The sequence below is a fragment of the Pseudophryne corroboree genome, chromosome 2 (genome assembly GCF_028390025.1).
Source record: "Pseudophryne corroboree isolate aPseCor3 chromosome 2, aPseCor3.hap2, whole genome shotgun sequence".
Taxonomy (NCBI): Eukaryota; Metazoa; Chordata; class Amphibia; order Anura; family Myobatrachidae; genus Pseudophryne; species Pseudophryne corroboree.
Window position 1 is genome coordinate 204,630,909 of NC_086445.1, and position 22,128 is coordinate 204,653,036.

The following is a 22,128-nucleotide window of genomic DNA, read 5'->3' on the forward strand; positions in this document are numbered from 1 at the left end:
TACTCGGATTCTGCATATGGATCGCAACTCTGCAAATGCATATGCAGAATTGTCATTGCATCGGTGGTCGTCTTTTACCATTTCAGGGCGGATTTTCACATACAATTTTAAGCAGTATCAGTTTTGATACAATTGCAATTTCAGTCTCAATACCAATCCATGCTGAATTAGGCTTCCAGAGATGTGTAGAAGTTATCACTTGCAAAATACTTTAAAAGAAAAAGGTAAACTCACAGGACTCTGATCATGACCGAGAAGCAGCATTACAGGAGCTATTTTAGGCTAAGTTGCTCTCAACCATAGTTGATTTTACAGGCAAACATACGGTTTGATTTTGTCCAATTTACAAATTATCTGTATAAATGGGCAGACTTGGTGGCAATTACTAGATGCATTCTATGCAAATACACTTTGAATGAAGACAGGGCTGTAACTAGGTGTGTGCAGAGTATGCTCCGCACATAGCGCAGCAGGGTAGGGGGCCCCTGTCTCCCATCCCCATCCCTTTTGTCGCTAATACCTATACAGCATTCATGAACATGACTTGATAGCTCTTTGTTGTTCAGTTGCACTGTCCTGTTTTACATTTTAGGATGATGTGTCCAAGATTCGAACCCGCTGCCTATTCATTGAGCTATCTGCCCTTGCATAGAAAGCTAGAGAATTCCAAGCTGGAGAGTTTTAACTATTTGAAGCTAACCTTGTACTGTACTCTTTGAAGGAGTGATCAGTGTTGTGGCTGGGCAGATCTATGTAGTGTGTGGCTGCAAGGGATTGGATGTGTGCCTGCACACTGCATGGATCTGCTCGATTATGGTGCTAGTTATTATTTACGAGTACATTTTCTTGCAGTGTTCAATAAATGTGTGTTGTGTGTATGTATATGCATAGGTATATATATATATATATATTTCTAGAATGAGAGTAAGAAAGGGCGCCTCATAGTGCATCAACCAATTTCAAGCAAGGTTTATTTCCACTTCTTTACACACAATCGGTTTAAAAGTGACGTACCAAATGCGGCGGTCTCAACCACCGTAGGTATAATCATATGGCAACAGATATTTAGTGGATATACCACAAGCAGTAACGATCAGCAGGCTCACCACCGCCGTCTGCTCCTTCACGCCAGGCCACACATCTACGCGTTTCGTCGCGCTGGACTTCGTCAGAGGGTTGGCCCGGCGTAGCACAACCTTCCAATAAATCATAACATTTCCACCAATCAAATAGTGGCATTGTTACCAAATTATAATCATAACTAAGACAAACTCAGCATGAATATAAAACAATTATGCTCTTACTTAAATATACATCTAAATACATACAATTAGTTTAATACCAACCATAATTGTTTTAAAACATTAAAAATATGAATAAAATAAAACGAAACTTAAAACATGTTATAACCACCTGTAGGTCATTACAATAAACCACCCCTATGGTTCCAATAATCTATAAACCTCTCTACGAAGGTAATAATATTTTAGACTGGATGATTGATTATAGGAGGAAAACCTCACCCAAATTTTTAGCTCAAAAATGGGGTGATTTCAAAGCCCTCATTTAAGCCTGCTGGATGTAATGTATTGAGGGTCATTATCCAAAAGGTCTCTCTTCTGGCTAACAATTTGAGCCTATCTCCTCCTCGTTTATCCAACTTGACGTTTTCTAACCCTACAAATCTCATTGCACTCGGGTTACTTTTCTGACACTTTTTAAAGTGTCTGGGGACGCTGTGATTTTCAAGATTATTTTTAATATTCCGATAGTGCTCTAAAATACGTAGTTTTAAAACTTTTTGTTTTGCCCACGTATTTTTTACCGCAACCACATATCAGCATATAAACCACATATGTGGTATTACAATTAATGAATTGCTTTATCTGATATTCTCTTTTTCCCCCACTATCTAAAAATGTTTGTTTACCTGTTAACCCATGTGTGCACTTCTTACACTTGCCGCAGTTATAAAAGCCTGTAGTTTTCTTCAAAAACGTACTACATGGAGTGCCAATTTCCTTAATTAACGGGAGTTCACTAGGAGCAAGGTGATTTTTCAGAGTTTTAGCTCTTCTGAACACTAGACTGGGTTTCTCTGTTATTACATTTCCCAACACTGAATCCATTTTTAATATATGCCAGTGTCTTTCCAAGCTTTTACGAATATCATTCACCTTTGCATTATACTGCGTAACAAACGGACACTCCAGTTTTGTCTTTCCTTTCATGGATTCTATGTTTTTATCTTTATATTGGATTAGCTGTTTCCTATCTAATAACCGCGTTTTATTTAAAGCTGTATCTATAAGGTGTTTGGGGTAACCTTTTTCTTTAAATCTAGTTGCATATATATTGGCCTGATCTTCAAATTTAGCTGTGTCAGTACAATTACGTCTCAACCTAAGCAATTGTGAAAAAGGGAGATTTTTCTTCCACTTATCATAATGGCAACTATTATAATCCAGATAGTTGTTACTATCAACTGGTTTAAAATGAGTGCATATATCTACTTTATTATCCTCTTCCCTTATACCAAGGTTCAAATCTAGATATTGAATTTGTGTTTTATGTATGTTAAATGTAAACCCCAAATTAAAATCATTCACATGTAGATGTTGTACAAAATCGGAGAACGATGTTTCTGACCCCTCCCAAACTACTAACAGATTGTCTATATATCTCTTAAACAGCACAATCCGATCTTTAAAGGGATTATTATTGTATATACAGTTTTGTTCCCATTCTCCCAAGTACACATTTGCGAAACTTGGGGCGCAAATTGTCCCCATCGCCGTCCCGCAGCGTTGAATAAAATAATCCCCCAAATAAGTAAAATAATTGTGTTTTAACACAAAATTCAAACAATCCAGAATAAAATTAATTCTCTTAATTTCCAAAGAGGAATCACGTGTCAAAACTGCTCTCACACACTCGATCCCTTTATCATGGGGTATCAACGTGTAGAGAGAGTTTATGTCTATAGTGCCCCATATATAATTGTCTTTCTATTCAAAAGTATCAAATATTTGTAACACAGTAGTGGAATCTTTCACATATGATTCTAATAGGGGAACATATTTTTTCAAATAAACATCAACGAACTCTGAAATTCTAGAGGTCAGGGATTCTATGCCCGACACTATCGGACGTCCTGGAGCGGTTTCTTTATTTTTGTGTAGTTTAGGGAATTGGTATACTGTAGCTATTCTGGGGGTTTCATTCACTAAATAGGAAAATTCATCAGGACTTATCACTTTTTCTTTTTTACCTCTATTTAATAATTCCGCTAGTTCAGCAATAAATTCTTTGGTGGGATCCCCTTTTATTTTTTCGTAGGAAATAGGGTCAGCTAGGAGTCTTTCCATCTCCTTTATATAATTACTTCTATCCACCAAAGAATTTATTGCTGAACTAGCGGAATTATTAAATAGAGGTAAAAAAGAAAAAGTGATAAGTCCTGATGAATTTTCCTATTTAATGAATGAAACCCCTAGAATAGCTACAATATACCATCTCCCTAAACTACACAAAAATAAAGAAACCGCTCCAGGACGTCCGATAGTGTCGGGCATAGAATCCCTGACCTCTAGAGTTTCAGAGTTCGTTGATGTTTATTTGAAAAAATATGTTCCCCTATTAGAATCATATGTGAAAGATTCCACTACTGTGTTACAAATATTTGATACTTTTGAATGGAAAGACAGTTATATATGGGGCACTATAGACATAAACTCTCTCTACACGTCGATACCCCATGATAAAGGGATCGAGTGTGTGAGAGCAGTTTTGACACGTGATTTCTCTTTGGAAATTGAGAATTAATTTTATTCTGGATTGTTTGAATTTTGTGTTAAAACACAATTATTTTACTTTTTTGGGGGATTATTTTATTCAACGCTGCGGGACGGCGATGGGGACGATTTGCGCGCCAAGTTTCGCAAATGTGTACTTGGGAGAATGGGAACAAAACTGTATATACAATAATAATCCCTTTAAAGATCGGATTGTGCTGTTTAAGAGATATATAGACGATCTGTTAGTAGTTTGGGAGGGGTCAGAAACATCGTTCTCTGATTTTGTACAACATCTACATGATTTTAATTTGGGGTTTACATTTAACATACATAAAACACAAATTCAATATCTAGATTTGAACCTTGGTATAAGGGAAGAGGATAATAAAGTAGATATATGCACTCATTTTAAACCAGTTGATAGTAACAACTATCTGGATTATAATAGTTGCCATTATGATAAGTGGAAGAAAAATCTCCCTTTTTCACAATTGCTTAGGTTGAGACGTAATTGTACTGACACAGCTAAATTTGAAGATCAGGCCAATATATATGCAACTAGATTTAAAGAAAAAGGTTACACCAAACACCTTATAGATACAGCTTTAAATAAAACGCGGTTATTAAATAGGAAACAGCTAATCCAATATAAAGATAAAAACATAGAATCCATGAAAGGAAAGACAAAACTGGAGTGCCATTTGTTACGCAGTATAATGCAAAGGTGAATGATATTCGTAAAAGCTTGGAAAGACACTGGCATATATTAAAAATGGATTCAGTGTTGGGAAATGTAATAACAGAGAAACCCAGTCTAGTGTTCAGAAGAGCTAAAACTCTGAAAAATCACCTTGCTCCTAGTGAACTCCCGTTAATTAAGGAAATTGACACTCCATGTAGTACGTTTTTGAAGAAAACTACAGGTTTTTATAACTGCGGCAATTGTAAGATGTGCACACATGGGTTAACAGGTAAACAAACATTTTTAGATAGTGGGGGAAAAAGGGAATATCAGATAAAGCAATTCATTAATTGTAATACCACATATATGTGGTTTATATGCTGATATGTGGTTGCGGTAAAAAATACGTGGGCAAAACAAAAAGAGTTTTAAAACTACGTATTTTAGAGCACTATCGGAATATTAAAAATAATCTTGAAAATCACAGCGTCCCCAGACACTTTAAAAAGTGTCAGAAAAGTAACCCGAGTGCAATGAGATTTGTAGGGTTAGAAAACGTCAAGTTGGATAAACGAGGAGGAGATAGGCTCAAATTGTTAGCCAGAAGAGAGACCTTTTGGATAATGACCCTCAATACATTACATCCAGCAGGCTTAAATGAGGGCTTTGAAATCACCCCATTTTTGAGCTAAAAATTTGGGTGAGGTTTTCCTCCTATAATCAATCATCCAGTCTAAAATATTATTACCTTTGTAGAGAGGTTTATAGATTATTGGAACCATAGGGGTGGTTTATTGTAATGACCTACAGGTGGTTATAACAGGTTTTAAGTTTTGTTTTATTTTATTCATATTTTTAATGTTTTAAAACAATTATGGTTGGTATTAAACTAATTGTATGTATTTAGATGTATATTTAAGTAAGAGCATAATTGTTTTATATTCATGCTGAGTTTGTCTTAGTTATAATTATAATTTGGTAACAATGCCACTATTTGATTGGTGGAAATGTTATGATTTATTGGAGGTTGTGCTACGCGGGGCCAACCCTCTGACGAAGTCCAGCGAGACGAAACGCGTAGGGGCGTGGCCTGGCGTGAAGGAGCAGACGGCGGTGGTGAGCCGGCTGATCATTACTGCTTGTGGTATATCCACTAAATATCTGTTGCCATGTGATTATACCTACGGTGGTGGAGACCGCCGCATTTGGTACGTCACTTTTAAACCGATTGTGTGTAAAGAAGTGTAAATAAACCTTGCTTGAAATTGGTTGATGCACTATGAGGCGCCCTTTCTTACTCTCATTCTAGAAATTACTCTCTGCTGGTAGTGGATACTGGTTCAAAGGAGACGCCGATCTCAAGGATCAAAAGTGCTACGTAGACCTTATTCATACCATAGAACACACCTGAAATTACTCTCTGCTGGTAGTGGATACTGGTTCAAAGGAGATGCCGATCTCAAGGATCAAAAGTGCTACGTAGACCTTATTCATACCATAGAACACACCTGGTTGGTTTTGGAATTGTATTTTTGAGGCTGGGACTTGTGGTTCCACGGACTGGAAAATAGACTTGCGCACTGACTTTTTTTACACACACATATATATATATATATATATATATATATATATATATATGCACACACACAGACATGAACGAGCGGCACTCACAGGACTTACATAAATGAATGGGACCTCAACCCATCAATTGCAATTGATGTCCCATTCATTTATGTAAGTCCTGTGAGTGCCGCTCGTTCATGTCTGTACATGATTCAGGGGAATTCCCTATTTGAGAAGGCACCGGGCATTTATTTTGAATAACTAACTGGAGTGCCGAATGCATATTGATCTATATATATATATATATATATATATATATATATGTACGGGCATCATAGCATGTGCTGTCTCTGGAATCAATTTTGTCATGCCTCTTCTCCGTGAGGCATGCGCTTTATCATGTCCCTATTGGAAAAATGGGAGGGGCACCAATTCTCTTTCTGGCACAAGGCACCAAAAAGTCGAGTTATGGCTCTGAATGGAGACACCGGAACTGAAAATATAAAACCTAGGTGCAGGTCCTAGCATAGGGGTGGGCAATTATTTCAGCTGGGGGGCCACATAGCACATTCCAGCGAATATTCGAGGGCCGCACACAAAATATCTCCTCCCTGGGTACAGTTGCCAGCTCCCCCCTCTCCTTGTGCACACACAGGTACTAGGCATCACAAACACACACACAGGTGTAGGTGGGTACAGGGTGTTTACGCAAAGCGTCAGGGGGTGTACACTGTCAAAAACGTCGGGACGGTAGGGGTACAGGGTGCCATATACACAGAGGTAGGGGGTCTGGGTATCAAACATGGGAGGGGAGTACAAGGTGTGTAACACACACACAGGGGTAGGAGGGTACTGGGACACACACCAGGGGTGAGGGGGATAGTGGGGGTCACACACAGAGATATGAGGTACAGTGATTCACACAAGGGGGGGGTAGGTGGGTACAGGGCTCCCAGGGTGCTCACCTCTCTCTGCACCAATCCACTGAGCTGCAGGGTATGATCTGTGGGCCCCAGATACAGGCCAGGGGGATCCAGGCTGGTCGCTTAACAAGTGTTGCATGCAGCCCATGGAGCCGCGCCACCAGTCATTTCGGGTGTAAGGCCGGAACTGTGACTGGGAGGCCAAGGTCTGCTTCCTCCTCCCTGGAGGAGGGAGGGTGTGGGAGATGCTGCCGCTGTTCCTCCATGGTGATGCAGCAGGGAGCAGGAGGTGGAGCTGGCCGAGGAAGTTAGTCAGGGAGCAGGAGACAGCCGGCGTCCAGCTGCCCAGATGATCCACTTGCCCCATCCTCTGGCCCCACCCGCTGCTGCCCCTGCTTTGGCTCCGCCCCCTGCACCGCTCAGCGCCTGACGTCGGAAAGGAAATCCCGGTCAGCAGCCCATGTGACGTGACCGGGATTTCCTCAGCGGCGCCGCGTCTTGGAGCTGCTGTAGTGCAATGACAAGCGGCTCAGCCAGTCGGGCCGCTTGTCATTGGGCACTGGTGGGGGACAGCGGGCCAGGCAGGATCGGTTCGCGGGCCGCATCCGGCCCGCGGGCCGCATGTTGCCCACCCCTGTCCTAGCAGGTAAAACTTGAGAACAAGTGTATTATCTGACTCTGTACTAGCAACACAGAAATCACTGCCTTTTACTTTTTCATTGGGTGAACAGTTATAAGTAATAAGAACAATTCTATGTAAATAAAAAAATGCAATAGTGTGGACCAAATATCCAAAGAAATTAGTAGAGTTTGATAACAAATTAAAAAAAAAAACCCTCACTATAATTACAGGACATGCAACATTTAATTTAAGTGACAAACATTGTGTGAATATACTGTATTTCACTAAGCATGTCCAGGGGCATAGGAATAAACATTTTAATTGGGGGGAGGGAAGGGCAAAAGGCTAAGGAATACTATAGGCTCTGGAGCCTTCTTTTTCTTACATTTGGTATCTCATTTTACGACAATTGTAACCGTGATTGTAGATATACAAAGACCCCAATTCTATGTTCATTTTCAGCAGTGTTTTTGGGGTTGGCCAACCCCAGATTCATTGTTTATTTTACTATAAAAATGTATTTATACATTATTAAATAAATAATAATAATAATAATTATTATTATTATTATTATTATTATTATCTACCAATTAGTTCAATGGCTGTTAGAAAGATAGATACATTTAACTGTTCATCTTTAAAAAAAAAAAATTTTCCTCATTTTCCTCACTAATCTAGTTTTTATTAAGATTTCATTGAGAGCCTAATCTCATAGTCACTGCCTCACTGGTTATGGTATGTGTTATAAATTGAAATTGCTGTGTCGTGTGTTTGTTACTGGATGCACCGCACAAAATAAGGATAAAGGTAAAGTAAATAATTGTTCATCAATACATGTTATTAAAATCAATCAATCTTTATACAAGGCAATCTATATTAAAGAACATTTGGTAGTTATACTTAAGCATTATCTATAGTTTAAAAAACCCATTCCAAGAGGGACAAAATTCGCTTTACCTGGACCTCCCTCTTAATTTATGATTGCAATCACCTCTGTTGAAATGCCTTTCTTATCAATTAAATAGTTAAGACGTTCTCAAATGCTGTCCTCAAGGCACCCCAACTGTTCAGTTTTTAAGTGTATCCATGGCTCAGCACAGATGGCTAAATCAAATTGAATGAGGAGCCAATTAAGCCTCTGTCTTAAGTGCCCCGGGCCCCCCAAGGCTTAATCTGGCCCTGCCTACAAGTGAGACATTTCATCAAATCCCTTCCCTCTGCAGTCATACCTCCTATACAAATACCTCTTGAGTCGATTTTTAGACTCTCTATTATCCATCCTTACAGAACTAATTTTTTTATACTCCACTTTGGTAGATGTCCAGTTGATGTCTAGATGGAAGGGTACTTTCCAGTCCTGGTCCTCTGAGGTTCCATCACTAACCTGTATTGAACAATTGTTCTAGCATTATGGGGTAAGTTTACTAAAGCTTCTAAAACAGAATCGGTGATGTTGCCCATAGCAACTGATCAGATGCTGTCTATTATTTTCTAAAAGGCAGTAGAGAAATAAAAGACAGCATCTAATTGGTTACTATGGGCAACATCACCAATTCTCTGTTTTAGCGGTTCTAGTAAAATTTACCCGTATGACTCCACTTTGAAATTTATTCACTCAGCATACTTACAGGAGGTGCATATCCAAACTTAAAATAGGGCATATATATCTCCTGCTCAACGAAAACACATGGCTGCAGAGGAAAATGTCTTCAGACTAATGCCAAATTTATACACTGCTTGAGGGAGTGCAGAAAAATCACCAAATTTTGGAATAAAACTATAAACTTTTTAAACACAACTTTCTCTCTTCAAGTACAGCCAGATATTCTTTATTGCCTATGCTCTAACTTCATGAACTGGACTCTAGGGCCCAATAAAAAAACGATTGATCCCCATACTCACTATAATAGTAACTATCACAAAGAAACATATTCTGATTTACTTGACTTCAAGGTCTGCTCCCTCTAACTCTCAGAACTTACATAAAAGCTTTTTCATTTAATCTATTTTGACTGCCACTCTGCTTCGACTGACAGAGAAAAGGGTTATAAGATTCTATAATAAATAGGAATTATGTTTACATACTTTAGATGACTCTACACAAGCTCATATAAAGCAATTATTTAAAACTACTGAATAATATTTGTACAAACAACTGGAGCTAACCTCCCCAATCGTTTTTGGTGCACAATTGTTCTTTCTACATATTTCTTATTTGTAACTAATGATATACCTAAACAACCATTTTCTCATACATCCTAGAGGATGCTGGGGATGCTTCAACAACCATGGGGTATAGACTGGATCCGCAGGAGACATGGGCACACTATAAGACTTTGAATGGGTGTGAACTGGCTCCTCCCTCTATGCCCCTCCTCCAGACTCCAGTTAGATTCTGTGCCCAGTGAGACTGGATGCACACTGAGGAGCTCTCCAGAGTTTCTCAGAAAAAAAGACTTAGTTAGGTTTGTTATTTTCAGGGAGACCTGCTGGCAACAGGCTCCCTGCATCGAGGGACTGAGGGAAGAGAAGCAGACCTACTTCTCTGAGTTCAAAGGCTCTGCTTCTTATGCTACTGGACACCATTAGCTCCAGAGGGTTCGATCACTTGGTGCGCCTAGCTGCTTGTTCCCGGAGCCACGCCATCACCCCCCTCACAGAGCCAGAAGACAGAAGCCGGGTGAGTATAGGAAGATCATAAGACTTCAGTGACGGCAGAAGATGGAGTTTGAGGTACTGTGCAGCGTTCGCGCTGCGCGCCATGCTCCCACATATGAACGGCACTGCAGGGTGCAGGGCGCAGGGGGGGGGCACCCTGGGCAGCATTGGACCCTCAAACAGCACTGGCAGAAAAACAGTGCCTAGACACTAGTTATGGGACCCCCGCCAGTATAAATATGAAATTTAAGCGGGACTGAGGCGCGCCATGTAGGGGGTGTGGCTTAGTCCTCACAGCTCTGACCAACGCCATTTTCTCTTCACAGAAGCTGCAGAGACGCTGAGCCTGGACTCCCACACTACTGTACAAGTAACAGGGTGCAAAACGGGGGGGGGGGGGCACAAGTGATTTGGTGCTAATTGTATATATATATATATATATATATATATATATATATAAAGCGCTAACAGGTCGGGACAGTCTTTTTACTCACTTCAGTACCGGGATAGACGCTGGTTTGTGAACTGGCAGAACTCCCTCTGTGTCTCTCTTACAGGCTTTGTTGTGGGTCTGTCTCCTATAGCCCCAGTGTGGTTGTGGGTGTCGGTACGTGTGTGTCGACAAGTCTGAGGCTGAGTGCTCTTCCCAGGAGGAGGCTGGTGTGGGGACAGAAAATACTGTGTGAGTGACCGTGTCGGCACCGCCGACGGATGATTGGGTAAATATGTTGAGTGTTTTAAATGCAAATGTGACTCGGTTGACTAAGAGATTTGATAGATCTGAGTCTAAGAGCCAGACATGGAGGAAATCCATGGAGGATGCTGTGTCACAAGCTCAGACCCCTTCGGGGTCACAGAAACGTGCATTTATCCAGATAGCTGATACAGATACCGACACGGACTCTGATTCCAGTGTCGACTATAGTGATGCCAGATTAAATCCAAAACTGGCTAAGAGCATTCAGTACATGATTGTGGCAATAAAAGAAGTGTTGCATATAACAGAGGACCCTGCTGTCCCTGATACAAGGGTCTGTATGTATAAAGGAAAGAAACCTGAGGTAACGTTTCCTCCCTCTCATGAACTGAATGCGCTTTTTGAAAAAGCTTGGGAAAATCCTGACAAGAAGATACAGGTTCCCAAAAGAATTTCAGTGTCAAATCCGTTTCCATTTGGGGACAGGGGAAAGTGGGAGTCAACCCCCACGGTAGACAAAGCTTTATCGCGTCTATCCAAAAAGGTGGCGCTTCCGTCTCCTGACACGGCAGCCCTAAAGGATCCTGTGGATCGCAAGCAGGAAAATACACTAAAATCTATTTATGTCACTACAGGGTCGCTACTCAGGCCTGCCGTTGCTTCGGCATGGGTGAGTAGCGCTATTGAAAAGTGGGCAGATAACTTGTCATCTGAGATAGATTCCCTAGACAGGGATAGCGTGCTTTTGACTCTGGGCCATATCAGGGATGCTGCGGCATATTTAAAAGAAGCTGTAAGGGATATTGGCCTTTTGGAATCAAGGGCCAATGCCATGGCAGTCTCAGCAAGGAGAGCATTGTGGATTCATCAGCGGAATGCTGACGCTGACTCTAAGAAGGCGATGGAGTCGTTACCGTTTAACGGTAGTGATCTGTTTGGTGACGGCATCACTGACCTGGTGTCTACGGCTACCGCGGGTAAGTCGTAATTTTTACCTTATGTTCCTGCACAGCAGAAGAAAATGCCTCACTATCAGATGCAGTCCTTTCGGCCCAATAAATTCAAAAAAGGACGAGGGTCCTCCTTCATTGCTGCGAGAGGAAGAGGAAGGGGAAAGAGGTCACAGGCTGTGGCAAGTTCCCAAGAGCAGAAGTCCTCTCCGGCTTCTACCAAATCCACCGCATGACGCTGGGGCTCCTCTGCGGGAGTCCGCACTGGTGGGGGCACGTCTCAGACTTTTCAGTCATGTCTGGGTGCACTCGGACCTGGATCCTTGGATAGTAGAAATAGTAACCCAAGGATACAGATTAGAGTTTCAAGACGTGCCTCCTCACCGATTTTTTAAATCGGCCTTGCCAGCTTCTCTTATAGAAAGGGAGGTAGTATGTGCTGCGATACTAAAGTTGTGTCAAAATCAAGTAATTGTCAGGGTACCTTCGTCACAACAGGGGGAAGGTTTTATTCGAGCCTGTTCGTGGTCCCGAAGCCGGATGGCTCAGTCAGACTTATTCTGAACCTAAAATCCCTCAATTTCTTTCTAAAAAAAATTCAAATTCAAGATGGAATCTCTCCGAGCAGTGATCTCCAGTCTGCAGGAGGGGGATTTTATGGCGTCGGTCGACATAAAGGATGCCTACTTGCACGTCCCATATATCCTCCACATCAGGCTTACCTGAGATTTGCTGTTTAGGATTGTCATTACCAATTTCAGACGTTGCCGTTTGGTCTGTCCACGGCTCCGAGGATTTTCACCAAAGTAATGGCGGAAATGATGGTTCTCCTGCGCAAGCAGGGAATCACAATTATCCCGTACTTGGACGATCTCCACATAAAGGTGAGATCCAAGGAGTGATTGCTGAAATAATGTTGCCCTTTCACTGATGATTCTGCAACAACATGGTTGGCTCCTAAATTTGCCAAAATCACAGTTGGATCCGACGACACGGCTGTCGTTCCTGGGTATGATTCTGGATACAGAATTGCAGAGAGTTTTTCTTCCAGTGGAAAAGGCTCTGGAAATACAGAACATGGTAAAACAGATTCTGAAACCAGCAAAGGTGTCAGTTCTTCAATGCACTCGGTTGCTGGGGAAGATGGTGGCGGCCTACGAGGCCATTCCGTCTGGCAAGTTCTATGCCAGGGTGTTTCAGTGGGACCTGTTGGACAAGTGGTCCGGGTCTCACCTGGACATGTACCGGAAAATAATTCTATCTCCCAGGACCAGAATCTCCCTTCTGTGGTGGCTGCACAGTTCTCACCTTCTGGAGGGACGCAGGTTCGGGATTCAGAATTGGATCCTGGTGACCACAGATGCAAGCCTCCGAGGCTGGGGAGCAGTCACACAGGGAAGAAATTTTCAGGGAAAGTGGTCAGGCCAGGAAACTTGTCTACACATAAACATTCTGGAATTAAGGGCCATTTACAATGGCATTCTTCTTCGAGGTCTGTCTGTCTTGATTCAGACAACGTGACAGCAGTGGCGTACATAAACCGCCAGGGCGGAACAAGGAGCAGAGCGGCGATGGCCGAAGCCACGAAGATTCTTCGCTGGGCAGAAAGACATGCCAGCGCTCTGTCAGCAGTCTTCATTCCAGGAGTGGACAACTGAGAAGCAGACTTCCTCAGCAGACACGATCTCCATCCAGGAGAGTGGGGTCTTCATCGAGAGGTCTTTGCAGAAGTGACAAGTCGTTGGGGAATTCCTCAAGTAGAAATGATGGCGTCCCGCCTCAACAAGAAACTTCAGAGATATTGTTCCAGGTCAAGGGACCCTCAAGCGATAGCGGTAGACGCCCTAATGACACCGTGGGTGTTTCCATTGGTATATGTGTTCCCTCCACTTCCACTCATTCCAAAGGTGATACAAATTATAAGAAGAACAAAGGTTCAGGCGATACTCATTGTTCCGGATTGGCCAAGAAGGGCCTGGTATCCAGATCTTCAGGAGTTGCTCATGGAAGATCCCTGGCCTCTTCCTCTTCGAGAGGACCTGTTGCAACAAGGGCCGTGTGTGTATCAAGACTTACCGCGGCTGCGTTTGACGGCGTGGCGGTTTACCGCCAAATCCTGGCCCTAAAGGGTATTCCTAGTGAAGTCATTCCCACACTTCTTCAGGCTAGAAAAGAAGTAGCGGCAAAGCATTACCACCGTATTTGAAGAAAATATGTGTCTTGGTGTAAATCCAAGAAGGCTCCTATGGAAGAATTTCACCTGGGGCGTTTGCTCCATTTTTTTTACAAGCAGGTGTGGATGCGGGCCTAAAGTTAGGCTCCATTAAAGTACAGATTTTGGCCTTGTCAATCTTTTTTCAGAAAGAATTGGCCTCCTTTCCAGAAGTTCAGACCTTTGTGAAAGGCGTGCGACACATCCAACCTCCATTTGTGCCTCCAAGAGGCGTAACTAAGGTAGGGCAAGTGGGGCACGTGCCCTGGGCGCCTTGGCAGGCCCAAGAGAGGGGGCGCCGCCGGCGGCCAGGGCATCATGCCCCACTCACCCCCGTCACGCCGAAATGTGAGGGGGGGGAGAACGCAGCGTCTCTCCCTCCCCTCACCGCCGCTGCCAGCACTAGCAGCGCTGCCAGCAGCGCTGCTGTGTCCGGTCTCCGGTGGCGTTAGCCAATCAGAGCTTGCGGACCGGCTCCTGATTGGCTGCCGGTCCGCGAGCTCTGATTGGCTAGCAAACCGGCGCCACACAGCCGCCGGAGACCTGGTGCGGTGAGAACCGGGGGGAGGGGAGCACAGTGGGGCATGTATCCGGCACAGTGGGGCATGTATCCGGCACAGTGGGGCATGTATCCGGCACAGTGGGGCATGTATCCGGCACAGTGGGGCACGTATCCGGCACAGTGGGGCACGTATCTGGCACAGTGGGGCATTGTAACTGGCCCTGTGGGGCAATGTATCTGGCTCTGAGGGGCAATGTATCTGGCCCTGTGGGGCAATGTATCTGGCACAGTGGGGCAATGTATCTGGCACAGTGGGGCAATGTATCTGGCACTGTGGGGCAATGTATTGTCTCACAAAAGCCTCTATTTAATCTTCCATGCTGATAGAGTGGTAGAGTGGAGTTGAGAACTCGTCAGCAATTTCTGCCAAAAGTGGTTTCATCATTTCACGTGAACCAGCCTACTGTGGTGCCAGTGGCTACTGATGCCTTGGCGGAATCAAAGTCTCTCGATGTGGTCAGAGCTTTGAAGATCTATGTCGCCAGAACGGCTCAGATTAGGAAAACAGAGGCTCTGTTTGTCCTGTGGGCTCCCAACAAGATTTGGGCTCCTGCTTCTAAGCAGACTAATGCGCTGGATTTGTAATACGATCCAGCAGGCTCATTCTACAGCAGGATTGCTGTTACCGAAATTGGCAAAAGCCCATTCTACCAGAAAGGTGGGCTCATCCTGGGCGGCTGCCCGAGGGGTCTCGGCGTTACAACTTTGCCAAGCTGCTACTTGGTCGGGATCAAACACCTTTGCAAAGTTTTACAAGTTCGATACCCTGGCTGAGGAGGACCTCTTGTTTGGTCAATCGATGTTGCAGAGTCATCCGCACTCTCCCGCCCATTCTAGAGCTTTGGTGTAAACCCCATGGTTCTTGAAGCATCCCCAGCATCCTCTAGGACGTATGAGAAAATAGGATTTTAATACCTACCGGTAAATCCTTTTCTCTTAGTCCGTAGAGGATGCTGGGCGCCCGTCCCAGTGCGAGCTGTATCTGCAGTTTGGTTATAGTTACGCTCATGTTGCGTTGAGATCAGTCAATCTGTGACTGTTGTTGGTCATGCCGTTGCATGCGTTGTTGAATGCCATGTTGTACGGCGTGTTTGAGGTGTGAGCTGGTATGTATCTCACCTTAGTTTTAAAATAATGAAATAATTCCTTTTCCTCAAAATGTCCGTCTCCCTGGGCACAGTTCCTATAACTGGAGTCTGGAGGAGGGGCATAGAGGGAGGAGCCAGTTCACACCCAAAGTCTTATAGTGTGCCCATGTCTCCTGCTGATCCCGTCTATACCCCATGGTTCTTGAAGCATCCCCAGCATCCTCTACGGACTAAGAGAAAAGGATTTACCGGTAGGTATTAAAATCCTATTTTTAATGTTTTCCTTCCTCACCTTTCTCTGCTCTTGTGTGCTCCTTTATCTTCCCGGCAGCACGCTATCTAGAGGCAATACCCTTACAAAATATTAAGTGAAGCATGGTAGCAAGGGAGCTGGATCACTTGTATGCCCAGTCGGGTTTCCCTAAGAAAATTCTTACTGATCAGGATAGACTATTCATATCTAGGCTAATGAGGGTTATGTGTCAACTTCTAGAAGTGAAAATGCTCTGCATTTCTGCTTACCATCCACAAACGGATGGACTAGTCGAGAGGTTTATTCAGACTCTGAAGCACATGAGCAGGAAAAGAAGGATTGGGACACCCTTTTTCCTTACTAGCTTCTCACTGTCAAAGAAGTACCCCAAGCCTCAATGGGTCTAGCCCTTTTGCACTACTGTTTGGGAGTCAATCCCGGGGCATTTTAGATATGCTAAGGGAGGGTTGGGAACAACAGGGGCCTAGAGAACCAAACGTGGTAACATTTGTTTCTCCAATGTACGAGATGTTGATGCAGATAAGCAAGGTCCTCAGCAATATATGAAATTCACACTTATGGCCCACTGTTAAACTTTTAAATTAATTCAGATAAGACTGTAGTTCTCCCCCTGCATATTGACATTACCACACTCCTTCACCTACAAAACACCTTTGGCTTTCACTGGTGCACTCACTCCTTAAAATATTTGGGAATACAGTACAACTTACTAGCTCCTATGATAAGGTGTTCGATGCAAATCCCCCCACTTTTGGAGAAAGTCTGTCGGGACCTCGGCTCCTGGGGAACACATTCCATATCATGGACTGGCTGCATTAACGCTATTAAAATGAATATCCTCCCGAGATTTCTCTATCTCTGTCAAACACTCCCAGTCAGAGTTCCCTCCCCTTTCATGTAGACCCTTAAACGATTAGTCTCCAGATTTATATGGTCTGGTAAGAGACCTTGGGGTAAATTTACTAAGATGGGAGCTCTATTTAAGATGGAACGTTGCCCATAGCAACCAATCAGATTCCAGGTATTATCTTGTAGAAGGTGCTAGATAAATGAGAAGTAAAATCTAATTGGTTGCTATGGGTAACATCCCATTTTAAATAGAACTCCCATCTTATTAAATTTACCCCCTAGAGCAGGCCTGGCCAACCTGTGGCTCTCCAGCTGTTGTAAAACTACAATTCCCAGCATGCTTTGCCACAGTTTTGCTATTAGGGAATGCTAAAACTGTGGTAGAGCAAGCTGGGATGTGTAGTTTCACAACAGCTGGAGAGCCACAGGTTGGCCAGGCCTGCCCTAGAGTAATGTTTTGAGTGCTTTGCCTCCGCTCAAAAATGGTGGGTTAGTCCTACCAAACTTTCACAAATATTACTTATCAACTCACCTCACCCAAGCAGTCCTTGCTCATGCTAATCCCCAAATCAGAATCTGGATTGATCTTGAGGCTCACCTTATCAATTGTCTTTCTCCTTACACACTCTACCTGATGCTGCCTAAGTATCGGCCACCCACCACCAGTCTTCCCCTCTACACTTCGCTTTTCTTTGTCGATCTGGGACTGTTGCAGTAGAGTCTTCTCGCTGGTCCAAAATCGCCTCCCCCTGACTCCCCTATGGAACAATAACGAGTTCTTGTCTGGCCTAGACCCAAAGCCTTTTTGCTATTGGACTGCTCACAATATAAAATGTATTTGTGATATTGCTCCTCTGCACACTTTCCCTGAATTTTCCACTTTTCAGTATAGATTTGGCATTCCCGCCAGATCAATATCTTCAAATTCGTCACCTCTATACCTCAATTTTGAACAATCGTCCATGTCCATTCTGTACTCCCCTAGAAACATTTTGTCTCTGTCGCTCTGATTCTGAAGGGCTAATTGCCACTCTCTATAGCCTGCTGACTGCCAATAATCAAACCTCCAAAGAATCCTATTAGTTGGCATGGGAGAGGGACCTTGGGGAGGCACTGGAGCCAGAAGAATGGGTTAAAATCTGGAAACTTGCTGCTAACTCATCAATCTGCGTTAGGATTTGAGAAAATACTTTTAAGTGCCTATACCGGTGGTACTTAGTACCTTCTTGTCTTTGAGCTATATTCCTCAATCATCAGATAGATGCTGAAGGTGATGTGGAAAGGAGGGCATCCTGACACATATATATTGGTGCTGTCCTAAAATAAAGCATTTTTGGGCTATGGTACATCGCTTAATTTCTTCTCCTATGGGCATCACACTTCCATCTGACCTTTATACTCCATTGTTCCACGTCCCATTCCTAACTGTGATAGAGATACCTTAGCCCTCATTAGACATATTTTGAATGCTGCTAATTGCACTATTGTGGCTAACTGGGAGAAGCTTGACCCTTCCCTCTTCCTTAGTCTTACATGCTTCAGTCTGGCACACCTATTATTTTGAACATAGCTACCTACATGAATGTCCACTTAAATTTATGAGAATCTGGTCTTCTTGGATTTCTTATCATGAGACTAGCACTCATATTCATTAGATCACTACTATGCATAGTAACACCAACAGACCCTTCCCCAGGCTTTTTCTCCTACTAGCAGACCGCCAACTTTCCTCCTCCTTCCTTTCCCTCATACACCTTCCTCCCTACTGATTCAAAACTCCCATGTACCTGAAGTATTTTCTTATGTTTTATTCATTCTCAGCCAATCTTACTATTCACATCATATTATGTCTGTTTTGACTTCTGTAATTGACTTGCTATATGTATATGTTATCTCTTATGCAATACCTTAATAAAACTATTTCTCCTAAAAAGAAGATGTTCAAGTTCAACAGACGCAAAATTATGATACAACTGCAGTAACTGCTGTCCTGGGGATAAGGTATTGGTTCTAGTGCCAACCCATAAGAGTAAGCTCTTCACTCTTTGAAAGGGGCTCTATGAAATGGTAGAGGCAGTTGACCCTGTAAACTATAAGGTCCAGCAGGCTGGGAGGAAGAATAAAGATCAGATATATCATTGTAAATTTATTAAAACCATTGCAAGATGAGGATTTGGTGGCAGGGTTGTTGAGTATGGTAGTGGAAAAGTCCTTGATTACCATAGAACCTACCTCGTTCACAGAGCTTAAGCAATTGAACATGATATTGTCACACCTCCTGGGGTAGTCATGAAACAAAAGCCCTAACATATCCCTGAAGCTAGACAAGGTGCGGTTAGAAGGGAGGTGAAGAGCATGGTCCAGCTGGGGGTAATTGAGAGGTCTACCAGTGAGTTGTGTAGCCTGATTGTGCTGGTTATAAAAACCAATTGCAGCTTATGTTCTGGATTGGCTTTAGAAAGTTAAACAGCATGTCTCAGTTCGAATCCTATCTGATGCCATGGGTGGACGAACTAGTGTAAAGTTTTGCTGGCAACAAATATTTAACCACCCTTGATCTCACAAATTGCTACTGGTAGATTCATATTATGCCTGCAGCCAAGGAAAAGACAGCTTTTTCTATCCCTGATGGCCTTTTCAAGTACCATATAGTTTGCATTGAGTGCTGGCCACTTTCCAAAGGGTGATGAACAAGGTACTGAAACCCCAAACTGCCTATGCAGTAGTAGTATTATCTAGATTACATAGTTATACACTCACAAGACTGGAAATGGCATATTCCTAAGGTTGAGTACTGGCCTCATTGAGATCCGCAGGTTTCACGGCTAACCCTGAAATGTGCAGTGGCCTTAAGAGAAGTATTTGGGTTATATAGTTGGACAAGGTCAGATGGAACCTCAAATAGGAAAAGTTGAATTTGTTAACAATTGGTCGAAGTCTTACATCAAGTCGCAATTGAGAATCTTCCTGGGATTGGTATGTTACTATAGACATAAAAACATTAAATACAAAATAAATAAAAAGATCTATCTTTTTATATATAACTAGTCCTATGCTGTATTTTCTGCACATGTCAGACTTCATGGTGATAAAGATTAGCACATGCTCTCACTAAATTGTAGATTACTATAGGCAGATTATCAATCACTTTGCTACTAGAGCGGCTCCACTTACAGACTTGATAAAAAAAAAATGCTGTCTCAATCAGTTGAAGTGGACCAGTCTTGATGAAACAGCATGATCAGATCTTTGGCCCTTGCACCTCTCCGGTACTACAGGCACCAGATTTTGCCCACAGAGTTTTTCTAGCGACAGACGCCTCTGATGTTGGCTTAGGTGCAGTCCTGTTCCAGGAAAGTAAGGTGGTAAAACACCCTGTATTGTACTTCAGCAGGAAGCTGTTACCGAGGGAACAAAAATACCCTACGATCAGGGCCAGACTGGCCCACAGGGGAAACCACCGGTGGGCCCCACTGCCTGTGGGCCCTCCTCCTCCTCTGGGGATCAGGTTCCAGACTTTATCCAGGTGCACTTGAGTTATGAATTATACATATGTTACATTGTACTTCACAAGAATATGGTTTATTATATATTTATCAAGGGGCACAGAACATGTACTCTGTAATGGTTAGTCAAACCTCTGTGTTAGCTGGCCACACCCCCACTGGAGCCTGGCCACACCCTTAAGCATGGGCCCTACAACAGCATTCTCCCGGTGGGCACTTCATGCCCCAGTCCGATACTGCCTACGATAGAGATGGAGTGCCTGGCCATAAAGTGGGCCATAGAGGCACTTCGGTACTATTTGCTGGGGAGTTCTCCTTAATCATGGACCATGCTCCATTACAATGGATGCAGAGAAACTGAGAGGTGAATGCCAAAGTTACCAGGTGGTTTCTGGTGCTACAACCTTTTCAGTTCACAGTGGAGCATAGGCCTGGGATATTACACAAAAATGCAGATGCCCTGTCCTGGCAATTTGCTCTCCTCGCAAGGTCCGCATCACCTGACTTGTTGATGCTGGTTGGAAGAGAGGTATATGTGGCAATAGGAACAGTGTGTTTCAGAATTAAACAAAATGTGTGTCTTACCTGTTTGTTGATTTCACTGTGTTTCTCTCTGCAGGCTGAAGGCATGTGACTGATCAAACCAGCTGTGAAGAACTCCCTTTTAAATGCATGATGGGAGTGTAATTTGCCTGTCAGTCTCAGAGGGGGTGGAGGAGTCTAGGCTATATAAGATCTGTCTGCACCATTTATCTGTATGACCAATGCCGGTAAAACAGGTCTCTGTTAGTGAGTGACAGGGCTGTGAACATTTACTCTGTAATGGTACTGGTCTGCAGTCATCCTGACAAAATAAAACCCTGGTGAAGTAGTCCAGAGTCAATGTGTGCTTCCACTACACAGCTTTTTTTATCACAATATATATTCCCTATGAATTCCATTTTAGGAATACTCCAACGCAGGGCCGGCTCTAGGCATGTTCGAATAGAGCGGCCGCGCAGGGCGCCACCCTTAATGGGCGCCGCGCGCTGGCGCCGCCATATTCGAAGCTGGAGCCGGCCCTGTGTGTTCAGCATTGGCCCGTCCCGTCCGTGTGTGCGCTACGCGTGCTGCGCGGTGCCGGTGTCTAACGTCAGACGCCGGCGCCGTGCAACGCGCATAGCGCACACAAGTGGCCGCCCACCCACCCGGACCCGCACCCTCCCTCGGCCGGCCGCCCGCCCGCCTGCCTGCATTCCCGTTCTCGGACAGCAGTACTCCTCCCCCTCTCAGCGCCGCAGGTATTTTGGGGGGGCACATTTATGGATCACACTGTGGGGGCATTTATCTGGCACTGTGGGGGCATTTCTGGCACACTGGGGGCATTTCTGGCTCTGTGGGGGCATATCTGGCACTGGGGGGGGGCATTTCTGGCTCTGTGGGGGCATTTCTGGCACTGTGGGGGCATTTATCTGGCAGTGTGGGGGCATTTATCTGGCACTGTGGGGGCATTTCTGGCACACTGGGGGCATTTCTGGCTCTGTGGGGGCATATCTGGCACTGTGGGGGGGGCATTTCTGGCTCTGTGGGGGCATATCTGGCACTGTGGGGGCATATCTGGCACTGTGGGGGCATTTATGTATCTGGCATTGTGGGGGCATATCTGGCACTGTGGGGGCATATCTGGCACACTGGGGGCATATCTGGCACTGTGGGGGGCATTTATCTGGCAATGTGGGGCATTTATCTGGCACTGTGGGCATTTA

General features: G+C 43.8%; 1 protein-coding gene across 1 annotated transcript in view; it reads left to right on the top strand.

The window, feature by feature from the left end:
* LOC135008994 (E3 ubiquitin-protein ligase TRIM41-like) overlaps positions 1–21,241 on the top strand; it is a 260,594-nt gene extending 239,353 nt beyond the window's left edge. The window contains exon 7 of the mRNA XM_063952243.1: positions 21,003–21,241. Coding sequence (XP_063808313.1) covers positions 21,003–21,007 — 5 coding nt within the window. The 3' untranslated portion in view covers positions 21,008–21,241. The remainder of the gene's footprint in view (positions 1–21,002) is intronic.
* Positions 21,242–22,128: the final 887 nt, after the last annotated feature.